This window comes from Numida meleagris, chromosome Z (assembly GCF_002078875.1).
Source record: "Numida meleagris isolate 19003 breed g44 Domestic line chromosome Z, NumMel1.0, whole genome shotgun sequence".
NCBI classification, from domain to species: Eukaryota; Metazoa; Chordata; class Aves; order Galliformes; family Numididae; genus Numida; species Numida meleagris.
Window position 1 is genome coordinate 70,679,857 of NC_034438.1, and position 15,018 is coordinate 70,694,874.

The 15,018-nt window shown below is 37.6% G+C and overlaps 1 protein-coding gene across 4 annotated transcripts in view; it reads right to left on the minus strand.

Annotated features, from left to right (window-relative positions):
* The window catches only part of DMXL1 (Dmx like 1), a 79,851-nt gene that overhangs the window by 14,885 nt on the left and 49,948 nt on the right, over positions 1-15,018 (minus strand). For 2 of the 4 annotated variants that reach the window (XR_002433622.1, XM_021381409.1), the window contains exons 29-33: positions 5,889-6,052; positions 4,343-4,482; positions 3,944-4,029; positions 2,422-2,623; positions 1,069-1,186 (exon numbers count right to left, since the gene is read on the minus strand). Coding sequence is in view for 2 of the 4 variants with exons in the window: in XM_021381409.1 (XP_021237084.1) it covers positions 1,069-1,186; positions 2,422-2,623; positions 3,944-4,029; positions 4,343-4,482; positions 5,889-6,052 (710 nt within the window). In the remaining 2 variants the exon portion in view is untranslated. Of the gene's footprint in view, positions 1-1,068; positions 1,187-2,421; positions 2,624-3,943; positions 4,030-4,342; positions 4,483-5,888; positions 6,053-14,785; positions 14,900-15,018 lie in introns of all 4 variants that reach the window. The other 2 variants (XM_021381410.1, XR_002433623.1) reach the window with 2 other exon arrangements.

The window sequence follows — 15,018 nt, forward strand, 5'->3', positions numbered from 1 at the left end:
AGAAGTCTAATTTATTGGAATATAAGTAATCTCCACTTATTGTTCGTAACAGGAAGATAGAAAATAAAGCTAACAAATGTATGCTGTGCAAGGATGTCAATGATCTTGATTGGAAACATAAAGCACATCTGAAGTACTCCAAAATACCTCCCCATACAGCATAGCAACACGGCTGCATTAACGTAAGGCATTATTGGAAGTGGAACATCTTCAAACAAGACAAGAAAAGAACAATTTTCCTTTTTACTGCAATCCGTGGTGAACACAAATAGCTTCAACACAAGCACCCAAGTAAGATAATATTCTAGCTGCGACAGGACAAAGATTAACTCATACAGAACTCTTTGCTGCCATGGTTTTACTAGTCATAAATACCCTTTCTCCTGTATGCCGTGGTTTGCTCTGATCTGCTTCTTTCTCCTCCGATTCTGTCACTTGACAGTAGATTTTGTAGTTTTGTTTTTTAAATGAAACAAGGTCATTCTTTTGAAACAATGGGAGTAGGGGTCATTAAGGAAAAAAAAAAAGCAACCAAAGAGGGAAAAAGCAACAGAACTCCATTACAGAACCATAGCTTCAACAAATTTAACTGAGTCTGCCACTTCAAGCTCAGCTAGATACTGGAAAAAGTTACCAGAGATAGAAATATTACTTGATAAAATTACCTTTTTAAACAAATTAAAAGTGAATAATAACATGACAGAAACCAGTGGGTAAGTCCAGGATGACCGCAGCAGGGATAAATTCAAACTTGGGTTAGGTTACCACCATTGATCTTTTAAATTTTAGAGCTTGTCATTCTTTTGAGTCAACTTTTATACTGATATGAACAACGATGCTGACTGCAGTGAAGTTTTTTCAGTCAATGTACAATCAAAATCTGATGGTTACTGTTTTCAATGAAACAATGGAAACTGATCTTTTAGTAAGAAATACTGCGCATTTAGAGTCATAGCCAAGCCTATTATTCATGCGTGCTCTAGAAAGCAAACAAGCCAGCCAGATAAGCTCACTAAAAGCTCACAAATTATCCTGAAAAATTTTACATACCCTAAATGCCATACCAACCTCATTTAAGCATCGCTTCTTTGTAAAAATATTTCTGATAAAGGTTTCCTGGACTTCTTCCTGTTTAACCAAGTACTGCCAGAGCCTCTTCACAGATAAGGCAACATGACTATTAGATCTACAGAGCAAAGTTAAAATAAATATTTCCATCTTGCTCATGCTTGAGACAGTGCAATAACTTGCATTCTAATCAAACTACAGTCATAAAAAAAGGTTAAGGCAAAACTGCAGCTCTTGAAACCACTGCACAACACTTATTCACAAACATTGCTGTCCTGTCTTCCTGATAAACCTACATGAGAGAGTAAGAAAAGAACATGCAGCATTTTCACCTCCTATCCTGGGACAGCTGAGAAAAATCTCAATGCGACTACACAAAAATAAGCTCAACATAATATTATTTATTAGGCCACTCCATTCTTTATAAAATGGATCTTTTCTGCTTATTCATAATTAGTGCTTCTAATGCAAGAACAATGAAAGACTAACACTTCCTTCTAGGAACATATTAATAACTGCGTAACACCTGGAATATCCATGATGCTTATTTAAAAAAGAAAATCAGAAGGGTTCTAATTCTGATCTGTCTTCAAAGACTGATGTTTATCTCCGGAAACTGCACAACAAAGTAAAATTTGTAAATACAAATGGAGCTGCTTATGGCAGGCCAAACCCATGAAACCCTCCAGTAAGTTTAAATTATGATTTTAAAATAATGCCAGGCAGCAGATATACGTCAAGCTGTTTCTTTTTCATCAACTCAAGTCACTAAAGTGAAGCATGATAAGCATGATATGCTCCACAATAAACAACCAGACTGTCGATTCTGAAAATAAAGGTGAAAGTAAAATTGAGGCAGCAGGGATCTATTTAAAAAGAGACTATTTAAGAAACTGAGAATACTCTTCTGACAGAAGATGTTGCATATGGACTATACAACTATGCAATTATAATAAACATTTCTTTGAATTTAGAAGATACTGATAAGAATTTTATTCCTTCAAATGGTGGGACAATTAGTTAATAATTGAATTAAAGTTTAACTAATCATCACTCATCTTTAACGATCATCTCTCAGGGCAAATTCGGTGTTCTTTATTTTATTGTCAGTCATAGTTATCCTATGTAGTAACTTGTTAAAAATTACAAACTCTGACTGCTTTTTCTAGTCTTTGGACCAGATATGCATAGATTCACCCATATCTATGCACCCAAAATTTCACAAGAGATTACAGCAGATACAGAAAATGGCATGACACTGCTATTGAAGTTTAGGTCTATTACATGCATTGACTACATAATACTTGATTCATGTATATTACATTAGTCAGCATTTATAAACATTAGACTCGCCTGAATGGAGTGTTTGTAGGCTCAAGCAAAGTTTTATGGCGAAGCAATGCAGGACCAGCAGCTAGGGCATCCTCAGAAGCATGAACTGAAATATAATGTTGAGGTGGACCACCATATAGCTCAAGATGTCGGAGCAGAACTTGCTCCCAGCGCTGCAGTGTTTTCAGAACTGCGTGGCATACTGGTGAACTAACTGGAAGCTCTAGAAAGGTGAGTAAACAAGAATAAAAACCTTAATATTCCCTTATAAGCATGATGTAGACAAACCCATAGCTGAATACTTAAGCTTATTTCAAGGATCTCCAAAACCAACCTTTACTCAAACCTCAACCTGGTATTTCCAAGTATAAAAAAAATTAACTGCTTTGTGCTGACACTAGTAGATAAAGGAATGGCCTTCTCCAAGGCTAACATAAATTAAGCAAAGAGTAGGAATTATGCAACTTGAATTACAAAAAAAAAGTAAGTTTTCCACCAGGATAAAAATATTGTAAGCACTTCTGCATGACTAAGAGGCACAGAAAAGAACAAGTATGTACAGACTCCTGCTAAATGCTAAACCTTTCATCCACTCCTCCTAACCATCCATTATGTTATTTCATAAATATAATACTCTGACAGAAAGTATCAAAACAATTTAATCATAGATTCACAGAATCGCTCAGGTTGGAAAGGATCTTCAAGATCATCAAGTCCATCCACAACCTAACCATACTGCTCTAACAACCCACCACTATATCATGTCCCTGAGCACCACATCCAAGTGGTTTTTAAACACATTCAGGGATGGTGACTCAACCACCTCCCTGGGGAGCCTGTTCCAGTGCTTCACAACCCTTTCTGGAAAGAAGTTTTTCCTGATCTCCAACCTAAACTTCCCCTGGTGCAACTTGAGGCCATTTCCCCTTGTCCTGTCACCTGTCACCAGTGAGAAGAGACCAGCCCCGCTCTCACTGCAGTCACCTTTCAGGTATTTGCAGAGAGCAATGAGGTCTCCCCTCAGCCTCCTCTTCCCCAGACTAAACAGCCCCAGTTCCTTCAGTCTCTCCTCACAGGGCATATTCTCCAAGCCCTTCCCCAGCCTTGTTGCCTTTCTTTGGAGCTGCTCCAGTACCTCCATGTCTTTTTTGTAGTGAGGTGCCCAAAACTGAACCCAGTACTCGAGGTGGGGCCTCACCAATGCCGAGTACAGGGGCAGGATGGCTTCCCTAGTCCTGCTCAGCACCCCATTCCTGATCCAAGCCAGGATGCCGTTGGCCTTCTTGGCCACCTGGGCACTCTGCTGGCTCATATTCAGCTGACTGTCCATCAGCACACCAAGGTCCCTTTCTGTCAGGCAGCTTTCCAGCCACTCTTCCCCAAGCCTGTAGGGTTGCCTGGGGTTGTTGTGACCCAAGTGCAGGACCCGGCACTTACTCCCAGACTATGAAAAAAATAAGAACTTTTATATTAAAAATAGTATGTATTTAATACTCAACACATGACTAACATTACATATAAAAAGAGAACTGCTGCTTATTACCTGAAAGATCGTGTCCAGCCAAAGGGTAGAAAATCTTCAAGTTGTTAAGTACCAGCTGAACCATTGCCAATCGCATCAGTGACCAACTAGTAAGAAAATACTAACAAGTCATTTACTAATAGGAATTTTTTTAATGCATTAACAGTTAGGATTTCTTAAAGTTTTATATCCTTACAATAAACTATGCATTATTGCAGTATTTTAGGATGTTGTACATATTTTGAGTTTAAAGGCCACTATACAATGTACGAAAGAGTAAACTAATCACTGTGAAAAATTAGCTTAGATAACATGCTTCCAGGAAATACCAAGTAACTGGTATATGATCTCAAAAATAAATGGCCAAAAATGCACATTTAACCATTGTAGAGCAACTTGCATTCTAAAAAAGTTACTCACCTATATGAATTAGCATTGGAATGCTCTTGATTATGTGAATTTGATGCAAACACGTCTCCATCAGTATCATCATCATCTTCACCACTTTCCTGACTCTCTTCTGAATCATACTCCACTCTACTTTGTGATGGAAGAAAAGGCTAAAAATACACAATGTTCCTTAAGTATCTTCTAGCCAACAATTAGTTTTACATTATGTTTTCAAGAATAAATCACTGCAATATTTAATATTTTATAAAACAGCAAGTATGCCATCTTATTCTACATTGTAATGTGGAATTTGTGACTCATGACAATGTTTACTGTCATTTTCATATTATTCAAAATTCTAACGCTGAAAATGAAAATCATAACACTTTTCCAGTTCTTGTTTTTCTCTACTTTCACATCCGGAATATAAAATGTACGTAGGAGACAAAAGCTTTTACTTGTCGGAGAGAAGCCAAAGCCACCATTGTATTCCCTCTCACTCTAAATCATCCAAGGGCTTAAGGACTAATTAATAAAAATATCCTATCCTCTACTTACAGATCTCAATATTTATGACAAGCCCACCACCAGTGCCTCACTGTGTGATTTGGCATTTGTGATTTCTTTTTTGCCCTTCCTCCTGAAATATGGCTAATATATTTATTTGGCTGATACAGTTAATATATAACAGAAATGCATTGTACTACTCCATATTATTATGTAGTTTTCTGCACAGGAAGACCTCAGACAGCAGACTTGACCCAAGGCAATGTAACTTGATTTCTATTAGGTAAGCAAATTCATTTCACCTATTTTAGGTGAAATGTTGATAAAAAGCTACTCAAGAGAGACACAGACATAACGGAAAGAGCCACAAAAATGATCAAGAGGCTTAAGCATCTCTTCCATGAGGAAAGCCTGAGAGAGCAGGGACTATTCAGTCTGGAGAAGAGAAAGCTCAGTGGGAGATCCTCTGCATATGTAATATCTAGGAGTACCTGACAAGGCTACCTGACTCCTGGAAGGTGCAAAAAGGATGGTGCCACACTTTTTGAGTGGTGCCTAGTGCCAGGACAAATGGCAGCGGGCACAAACTGGAATTCGAGATGTTTCCCCTGAACACCAGGAAGCACTTTTTCATTGTGCAAGTGATGGAGCACCAGCACAGGCAGCCATGGAGGCAGTGGAGACTCCTACCTTGAAGATCTTCAAAATCTTTCTGGATGTGGTCCAGAGCATCCTGCTGTAGGTGTCCCTGATTGGTTGGACCAGATGGACCCAGAGGTCCCTGCCAATCTTAATCATTCTGCAGTTCTGTGATGGTTGCATTTCCATTCTAAACAGCTAACTCATATTTACTTATGCATTTGTACTCTAAACCAATGTTAGTTTTGTTCATAACATAACAGGAGAAAAAATTAATTTCACAACAGTAGCATTAAAGAAAGTCACAAGCGGTAACAGCTGGTGGCTTTTATCACACATCTAAAATTGGTACCTGGGATAAAGATTAAGTAGAAAATAGTATTACAGAACCAATATAAAACTTTCAGCTTTCAAAATAGCAAACAATTACCTTTGCAATGAAATAATCCCAAATACTAAGCTCAGGAGGAATAAATCTTTCCTTGTCAGATGGAGATTCTTGGTCTAACCACGGCAATGCAGGTGCCTGAGAACTCTCTTTTGGAGAGGTTTTTGACGAAAGCTTGACACGTTTTTGCTGTTTCTCTCCATCATCTAAAGGGGAAGAAAGTACACATTACTTAGAACTGTCTGCTCCACCTCCCAGTTTTTATAAAGGGATTCTTAACAGAAAGTAAAAAGCTTCCTCATTAGAAAAGCTTTCAGAAGTTACTTTATTTATGTAGTAAACAAGCATAGATAATGTCAATCCTCAAATATGCAGAACTAATGAAGAACTAGAATGCCAGAAAGGGACAGCCCACAGTACAAAAAATATAGCACAGCAGATTATGCACATAACTGCATTAGAAGCTTTCTTCCTTCAGCAAAGATGACAAACATCGCTCAAGTCATGATACAAAAATAGATTACCTCAGTAAGCAGTACTAAATATTGATCTAAGCAGAATTTTTTTGTAGCTTGTTAGTTGTTTGTATGTTTTCTAAGAGCAATAATCTTGTCTTTCAGAATGTGTACTGCAAATACTTAAGCTTGCCATTCCTAGTCCAAATTTCAAACAATGGCTTCTTCTGGAGGAGGTCTGTATTTTCCTACATGGCACAATCCTGGTAAATCTATTTGCCCTAACAACGTATTTTTCCAGTAAACAACAGAAGTCCAAGCAATACAGTTCAATATATACCTTATTAAACAGGGAAGAGTTGCAAAAACTAGTTATTTATAAAAAAACCCTAATTCCTAGGAGCCGAGGGGCCTGCTCACTTCCTCAATATTTACTTTTATCCTAGTAAGCAGCATCTAAGAGATATTTCTTTAAAGACATTCATCTCCAAAGATTACAGTACTCAAGGTAACAGCTTATGCAGACTACCAGAAAAGTCTTAATGCAGTTATATCAGAAATAAATGAAGAAACAAGTTTTGTTTCAGGCTTCCTACTTCTCAATTAACAGTGCAAGAACAACTTCAAACTCACTTAAAAAGAAGCTACCAAAAAACATCTGATAACCTGAAATCGCTCTGCTTCTTGGTAGGTGAATTGTATTCAGTTTATTTGATAGAAAAAGAATGATACAGATTGCCACCGGCTTTGGGCAATAAATTAAGTGTTCTGGCTCTAAAGAACATTTAACTAGTGAAAGGCAGGAGAGAGGAAGAGAATGCTTATTTCAAAATCTCCTTTTTCCAGGTAAGATTTAAAAAACTATGGTATCACCAAAAAGAACCGCAACACTTAAGCACCCACTCACTTCCTCCCACTTCAATTTATTTCTTGTTTAACTGCCAAAATAAAGCCTGGACACAAGCAAATCTGCAGGATTAAAAAGCGGACAGGGTGATTAGAAATCCTTATCACTGACTACAGGCATCAACATGTTGGGCCAGACTTGTTTAGTAGGATATACTAAGATGAACATCACAAGGGGTGCCTACCTAGAGCCAAAAAACTAATTTCTACAGAAGCTTCTGGAATTACTTTCTCCTGTTAACAGTGTTGGAGATGGCCAGCATCCCTATGCATGCCTGGAAGTAGCTACTACAAAAAAAAGCTATTTCCTATGCTTTTTCTTTTTTTTTGATTGTGTATTTTATCCACAGGAGACTTCATAATGTTGATATATGCTTGAATGATTAATTCCTTCAAAACTATTACGGGTACTCCAATCACTTGAAATCAGAATGTCGAGCACTCTGGACAAAAGAAAAATAATGGCTCTTTTAAGATCACTTAAATATTCCATATATGAAACTTCCATGCTCATGACAGAAACTAAGCCAACTCCAAGGAAAGTAAGATTCAAGACAATTAAAAGATAGCTTTAGCAGAAGTATAAAATAATTTATGTACTATATACTGTCTAAAAAAAGCTGAAGGCATTATCTCATCTTTCAGCATTAACTTGATACTGAAATGTATTTTAACAGCCTGTGTTGTCTCAGTATATCATATCATAATTCCCCTATTAGGGATATTATTTGAAATCCACTTACCTGTATTAAAAGGTAACAAAACAGCTGCAGTACAATGCATTTTCGTATCATTATTTTAAAAAGCTCATCAGCTAACAAAGAGCATGTACATGCATTACTCTGTATGAAAAATTAGCAATTGCTTAAAAAAAAAACTCATTAGGCATAAAGATAAGGAGCAAGTGCTGCATGCTATAGAAATAAAAGTATATGCTTGCAGGTTGTTTTTCAATGTGAACTCCAAAAAGCAAATGCTTTACTTTAGAACAGCATTCTTTCCACTCTGCAGAGTCACTCTTCATATTGTTTTTTTTTAAGACTACTGCTGGCTGCTCATTGGAATGTTTAAGGAAAATGAATTACAATCATTCAAATGGCTAGAAGTACATATTACTGATGCCAATCTTTCTTTTTCCTCATTTCTTTGCATTACAAAGCTGTTTAAGTAAACCAGCATACTCATTAAACGTCTTTGACATTTGTAATTTCAGATCACCACTCACTTGCAAATTTCTTGCGTATCACAACCTGAAAATGTTTTAAACGTATTCTTGATTTGAACTATTTATCTTCATTGTCATTACCATATAGCAAATAGTATTTTCAGAGAAAGCTGGATTATGCTCGAAAAGTAAAACACTTTTACTTCTCCTAAGATCTATCACATGCAATGATATTCAGAAGACCTGTAGCCCATGCAACTCCCTTTCCATCTCTCCAGGAAGAGCTAAGATGTAGATCTCTTTCCATTTCTGAAAAGACCCTAGCACAGAATCATAGAATTGCTCAGGTTGGAAAGGACCTTGACCTTCAAGATCATCAAGTCCAACCGCAACCTAACCATACTACTCTAACAACCCACCACTAAATCATGTCCCCGAGCACCACATCCAAGTGGTTTTTAAACACATTCAGGGATGGTGACTCAACCACCTCCCTGGGGAGCCTGTTCCCGTGCTTAACAACCCTTTCTGGAAAGAAGTTTTTCCTGATCTCCAACCTAAACCTCCCCTGGTGCAGCTTGAGGCCATTTCCCCTTGTCCTGTCACCACTGAGAAGAGACCAGCAAGTCAGAGCTACTGTGCTTTACTGAAGACTGCGTGCATGCATCAAGCATCAATACCCCAGCACACCATGAAAAAAGCAAGTCTTAAAAAGAAAAAATTTCTGTACTACTCCTCTTAACAAAGCATCAACTTTGACTGCAGCAACAACTAATATCAGCACTGCTAAAACCCAAAGAAGGTGAACTGGCAAGAAACATGGTTTCTACATCACACTTTGCCTCATTTTCATAAGTATAAAGCCATTTGCAGATTTCTGTAATTCTCTAGGAAGCTGCAAATGTCAACTTCAACAGCAGCCTAGTAAAAGTTTATAGTGATGAATTTTGCTGTCTTCAAACCTAGGAATAAGTTTGTACTTTGCAGCGTTACAAGCCCTGATGTTTTCATCATTATTTTCTGCTTCCTCGAGGATAACAGCTCTGGCCTACATGACTTCAGATACCTATGTCCAAGCTGATGAATAGAATGAATTAGCACTTGACAGTAGCAATACCTATTCAGCGCCGTAGGATCATAATAATCAAGTTATAATGTATTATTATTATATGATTATACGTGCCCCAAACTGTATACTTTCTTGTATTTATGCACTATTTTAAGCATAGCAGTTAATTGAAAAGTTTAAAGCAAATATATATTAACCTCTCGGATATTTCTGAATATATTATCTAAATAGCGTGGCACTTCAAATACGGGCACTTCAATAAACAGTAAACACAAACCTCTGAAACAGATTAGATGAGCACGATAAATAGCTGTGTTACAAACATGCATTTTGTAGACCTTTCCTATTATAATCATCTAAGGGTTTTTCTACCGAGCCAAGATAACTTCATCATAATGCAAAATTCACAACAAACTTCTAATCTGCTTTAACAGGTGGCTGAACTAAGAATAAGTCAGTAACAGCAAGACGACAAACTTCAGTATAGAACAGAAAGCCACACAAATAATGAAACACTCAGTAATCCAAAGTAGTATAAAAACAATGCCTAATGTTGCAGTCTCAACTTCTTAGCTAAAATGAAAGACATTCCCATCAACATTTTCATTACCAACAACATCACAGGCAATTCTGCATGAGAAGTTTAGTAAGGCTGTTGTAGGCCCTTACACAACCTGGAAGGTATTAAAACCTGAGTAATCTTTATTCTGAGACGAAGCCATTCCCAGAGATAAAGTATAAAACTGAAGACATTCAGCGCTGTTTGTGATCTGCTGGTGAAATTGATTATCTGATCACAGAATGGCTTGGGTTGGATGGGACCTTAAAGCCCATCTAGTTCCAACTCCCCACCACAAGCAATCATCCACGAGATCATGCTGCACGGTGCCTATCCAAACTGGCCTTGAACACCCCCAGGGATGGGGCATTCACAACTTCTCTGGGCAGCTTGCTCCAGTGCCTCTTTACTCCGTGAGTAAAGAATTTCCACTTAAAGGCCATTCTCCCTTTTTTTTTTATCACTATCAAACTGCTCAGAAAGTAGTTTTCCCTCTTGTTTATAAGCTCTCCTCCAGTACTAGAAGGCAGCAAATGAAGCCTCCCAGGAGCCTAAACAAGATCAGCTGCCTCCATCTTTCTTCACAGTAAGATGAAGCTCCAGCTCTCTGAGCATCTGCATGGTCTTCCTCTGGACTCGCACTAACAGATCCATATCTTTCCTGCATCGGTAACCCCAGAGCTGAACACTATATTCCAGATGGGACCTCACAAGGGCAGAGCAGTGAGGGTCAATCACTTCCACTGCCCTGCTGGCCAACCCTCTTCTGGTAACAGCCCAGGATACTGCTGGCCTTCTGGGCCACAAGCACATGCTGGCTCATGTTCAGCTTTTTGCCCACCAGAACACCTAAGTCCTTCTCAGCAGGGCTGCTCTCAAGGAGTTCCTTCTCCCAGCCTGTATACATACCTGGGATTGCGCTCACCCAAGTGCAACACACTGCATCTAGCCTTGCTGAATCTCATTAGGTTTTCGTGGGCCCACTTTTCAAATCTGCCCAGGTCCCTTTGAGTTTTATCAGCTGCACTGCTCAGCTTCGTGTCATCGGCAGACTTGCTGGGGGTACGCTTGATCCTACTATCCAGGTCACCGATAAAGATGTTGAAGATACTGGTCCCAAGACTGACCCCTGGAGAACACCACTCATTACCAGCCTCCACCTGCACAAAGAGACATTGACCACAACCCTATGGCTGCAACCATCCAACCAACCATTTATCCACCAAACAGTCCAGCCTTCAAATCCATATCTCTCCAATTTAGAGATAAGGATGTGGTGTGAGACCACGTCAAAGGCCTTGCACAAGTCTAGGCAGACAACACCAGTTGCCTTTCCTCTATCCACTGATGCCATCACTTCATTATAGAAGACCATCACACCAGATCAGCATCATTCGCCCTTGGTGAAGCCATGCTGGCTGTCTCATATCACCTCCTCATCTTGCATTTGCCTGAACGTTGTTTCCAGGAGGATCTGTTCCATTATCTTCCCAAGCACAAAGGTGAGGCTCACTGGCCTGCAGTTCCCTGGGTCTTCCTCTCTCTCTTTCTTCAAAATGGGAGTGACTTTCCCCTTTTCCAGTCACAGGGGACTATGCCTGACAGCCATGATTATTCCAATCGGATGGAGAGTGGCTTGGCAACTACATCAGCTAGTTTCTTCAGGACACTCAGATGCATGTCATTGGGGCCCAGACTTGCACACATTCAGTCACAACAGGTGGTCTCAAAAGTCTTGTCAGCTGGTCTCAAATATAACACTAAGGTCTACACTGAAGCAGAAAGTAGTAAGAGGTCCTACTAATGCCAAATTATTTTTGTTATTTGTTTTGTTTAAAAAGTTGGATGAAATTTATCTCATAGTAGGTACAGAAAACAGATTAAGAGTTCTGACGATTTCTTTTCTTCATTTACACCTGCCCAAGCAAAACCTGACGAAACACTCGATTCATCTTTTGCTTATAGGCTCTGCTACTCTAAGTCCATCATTTATGAAATCTGTAATGGCAGTATGTTTTGCATGAGGCCATCAGTAAGTGCTTGTGGGAAACAAGTAAGAACTACAGATGAATTCAGAGGATCTGACAAGAGAAAAACACATGAGACTGAAGGCAAGACTGAGCATCCCAAGGACAAATTTTTATCTGCACATCCTCATTATTAAGCTATCTGTTTCATAAAACCTTGCAGTTAAGCAAGTTATCACAGTGAAGCAACAATTTACCATTCTTTCCTATAGAAGTACAACTACAGAATTAGTCAGGAGTCATATTTCTGCTCTAACGTTAATTGCTGGGAACGCTAGCATCATCAGCAGAGAAAATTACTTCTTATAATAGTTACTTGTCAACAGATTTCTGACAGTTTGTCTACATCTGAAAGTCAAAATAGCTACTTGAATTCTATGAAGTGTACTTGCAAAATACTCAGTTTGGAAGAAGATTTGCATTTAATGTACTCTTGCAGCATGGAAAAATTGAATATATGAAATGAAACTATGGATTTCTAATCGTTAAAGCAAAATTAAAACTTTTCTTTAGGAAACCTCACGATTTTAGAAAGCTTATCGTCCCTATATAGACTTAAATTACACAAATGTTTCGCAGCAGTTTTGAAGAGAAACTAAGCGGAAAATAAGATTATTAAGATAGGGTTACTTTTCAGATGTTAATTGCAGCTTAGAAAACATAATATATCCGCTATTTTAACACATAAATAAGAATGGAAATTCTCTGATGCTAACATGGTCAAAATCATTTGCTACAGAAAAAAAGAAATGCAGATGAAAAGTATAATGTGCAGAAACTCCAAAAGAATTCAAACTGCAATGCTTTTTCTGAGCTTTACTCTGAAAGAAGAAATAGAACAAGTTTTTCACACAAACTAATTCTGAATAGAAGTCAGGTGTATTATTTGGTTTCCTTTGTTTAATTTGTGTCTAAAATATCCTAAGAAACCTAAAACAACAACAACAACAAAAAACCCACAGAGATTGTATTTAATGGGAAGAAAACATCTTGCAAAGCTGATTGCATGCTCAAACCAATTTAAACAAGGGGCAGCAAGGGAAATCACACGACAACTTTATTGGCCACTTAAGTACGTATTACTATTACACATTACTATTACCTCTTAAAACTGGTTTCAAACTTGTAGATTAACAACCACATTCAGATCGAAGGCCAACAGAATTGACAAAATCAGGAAGTAAGGGCCATATGCAGGCCACATGACTAGAGGATTTCGTACTGTTAACCTAATAGAATTCTTAGCATCAACAATTTTTGGATTTTGATCTCCATTTGAGAGTGAAAACATGTCACAAAAATCTAAAAGCAAACATATAACAACTGCTCTAGTTATGCATAACTCTGTATCAAATCTAAATGGCACGCTACTGTCACTTCTCAGTGTTCACTGCTGAGTGTCAGAACAGATCTTCAGTAAAAGTACAAAAACACTGCTGATTTTAGCCTGATTCCTCTGCTTCACAAAAAATAAATGAACAGAACTTCAATTTCCTACCATGTGGGTTGCAATACATCTCTAGAGGCCTATGTTCAAAACAAAGCTGGCTTAGGTCAAGCTGCTTACAGCCTTGTTTATTCAAGTGTTCAATAACTCCCAAGATTCCACAGCCCTATTAGGTCCCTTGTCTAATGGTTGATTATCTCCACATATTATTATTTCATTAAGTTTTCCATTTCTTGTCTCTTCCAGCAACACTTTTATTAATCCTGTAATCAGTCAGTCAGCATTCATCTCTAAGAAAAATAAGCAGAAGATAGGACAGTAGTTGCCTTCAAAATATCTTGCTATGCAAAGAAAAATATACTAATTTTAAAACAGGAGCAAACAGCATTAACACACCTCAGCATATAGTTATCAACACCTAAGACACTCAGAACTGCCAATAAAACCAATATACCTTCTAATTATGCAATCCTGATTTGGCAAATATATTTATGCCACAGAGAAAAATGTGATCAGATCTAAAATGAGAACCTTGATTAAAAATCACTCTACTGTAAGTACTTTCCTGAACATCTGAAAACCTGTATTTAAACATCTATTTTCCTTAAATGTATGCTTTATAAGAAATTTTCATATGTAATATAATAGCAATAACGATATATACAAGTTATAGATATTACAAGGTATATTACATATAAATGCATGTATATACAGATGTGATGTAAGAAGCACAGTTCAAAGAAATCTACAAAGACTTCCTTTTTTTGCTTTCTTTTTATGTTAGACATCTGTATGACAGTTGGACTATGAGCAACTGAGTTAGAAAGAAGAAATCTGTATGAATACTACAAAATTCATTGTGGATAGTTTTCTGAATTTAAACCTGAAGAATATTTAAAAGTAAAGTGCTCTGAAATATCAGAATTGAATAGCAACAAGGCACCTCTTCTTTGTAATGTTTAGAATGAACACTTAGAAATCCACATGCATAATAACGCTTATATTCATGAAGCAAAACAAGCAGCTCTCTAATGAAGACACGAAACACTTCTGATGATTTCAAACCATGGAAAAAAATATATATTTAAAACTCTTTTCAAAGGAAGTACAGTAAGAGTACTACAGCACTGGCAATTTTCTTTTTAAAAAAGGCCCAATTGAACTGCTGCTGTAATTACAGAACATGGCTTTAAATTTTGATGTCATGGCTTGCAAACAGAAGTTTTTCCTCTCTTTCTATTTATGCAAAAAAAAAAAAATCACACATAGCAAACTGCATGTAGAGGCCTAGTACTAAATCTATTATCTTGCCTGAAGACTTGGTAGGACTATGAGTACTGAAGGTAGTAAGGGATTTGGAAAACCCCACGCATTCCATGGAGAACACTACTACCTGTTGTGGGCTAGGCATTGGGAAGTGCCTACCTGCCAAAGAGAGAAAACATACTGTGTTTGTAAAACGGGATATATTATAGTTAGGACAAAACTGGAAAGCTTTAAAATGAATATTAAAAACTAGCTTTTATTTGAATTGAAAATTTTCT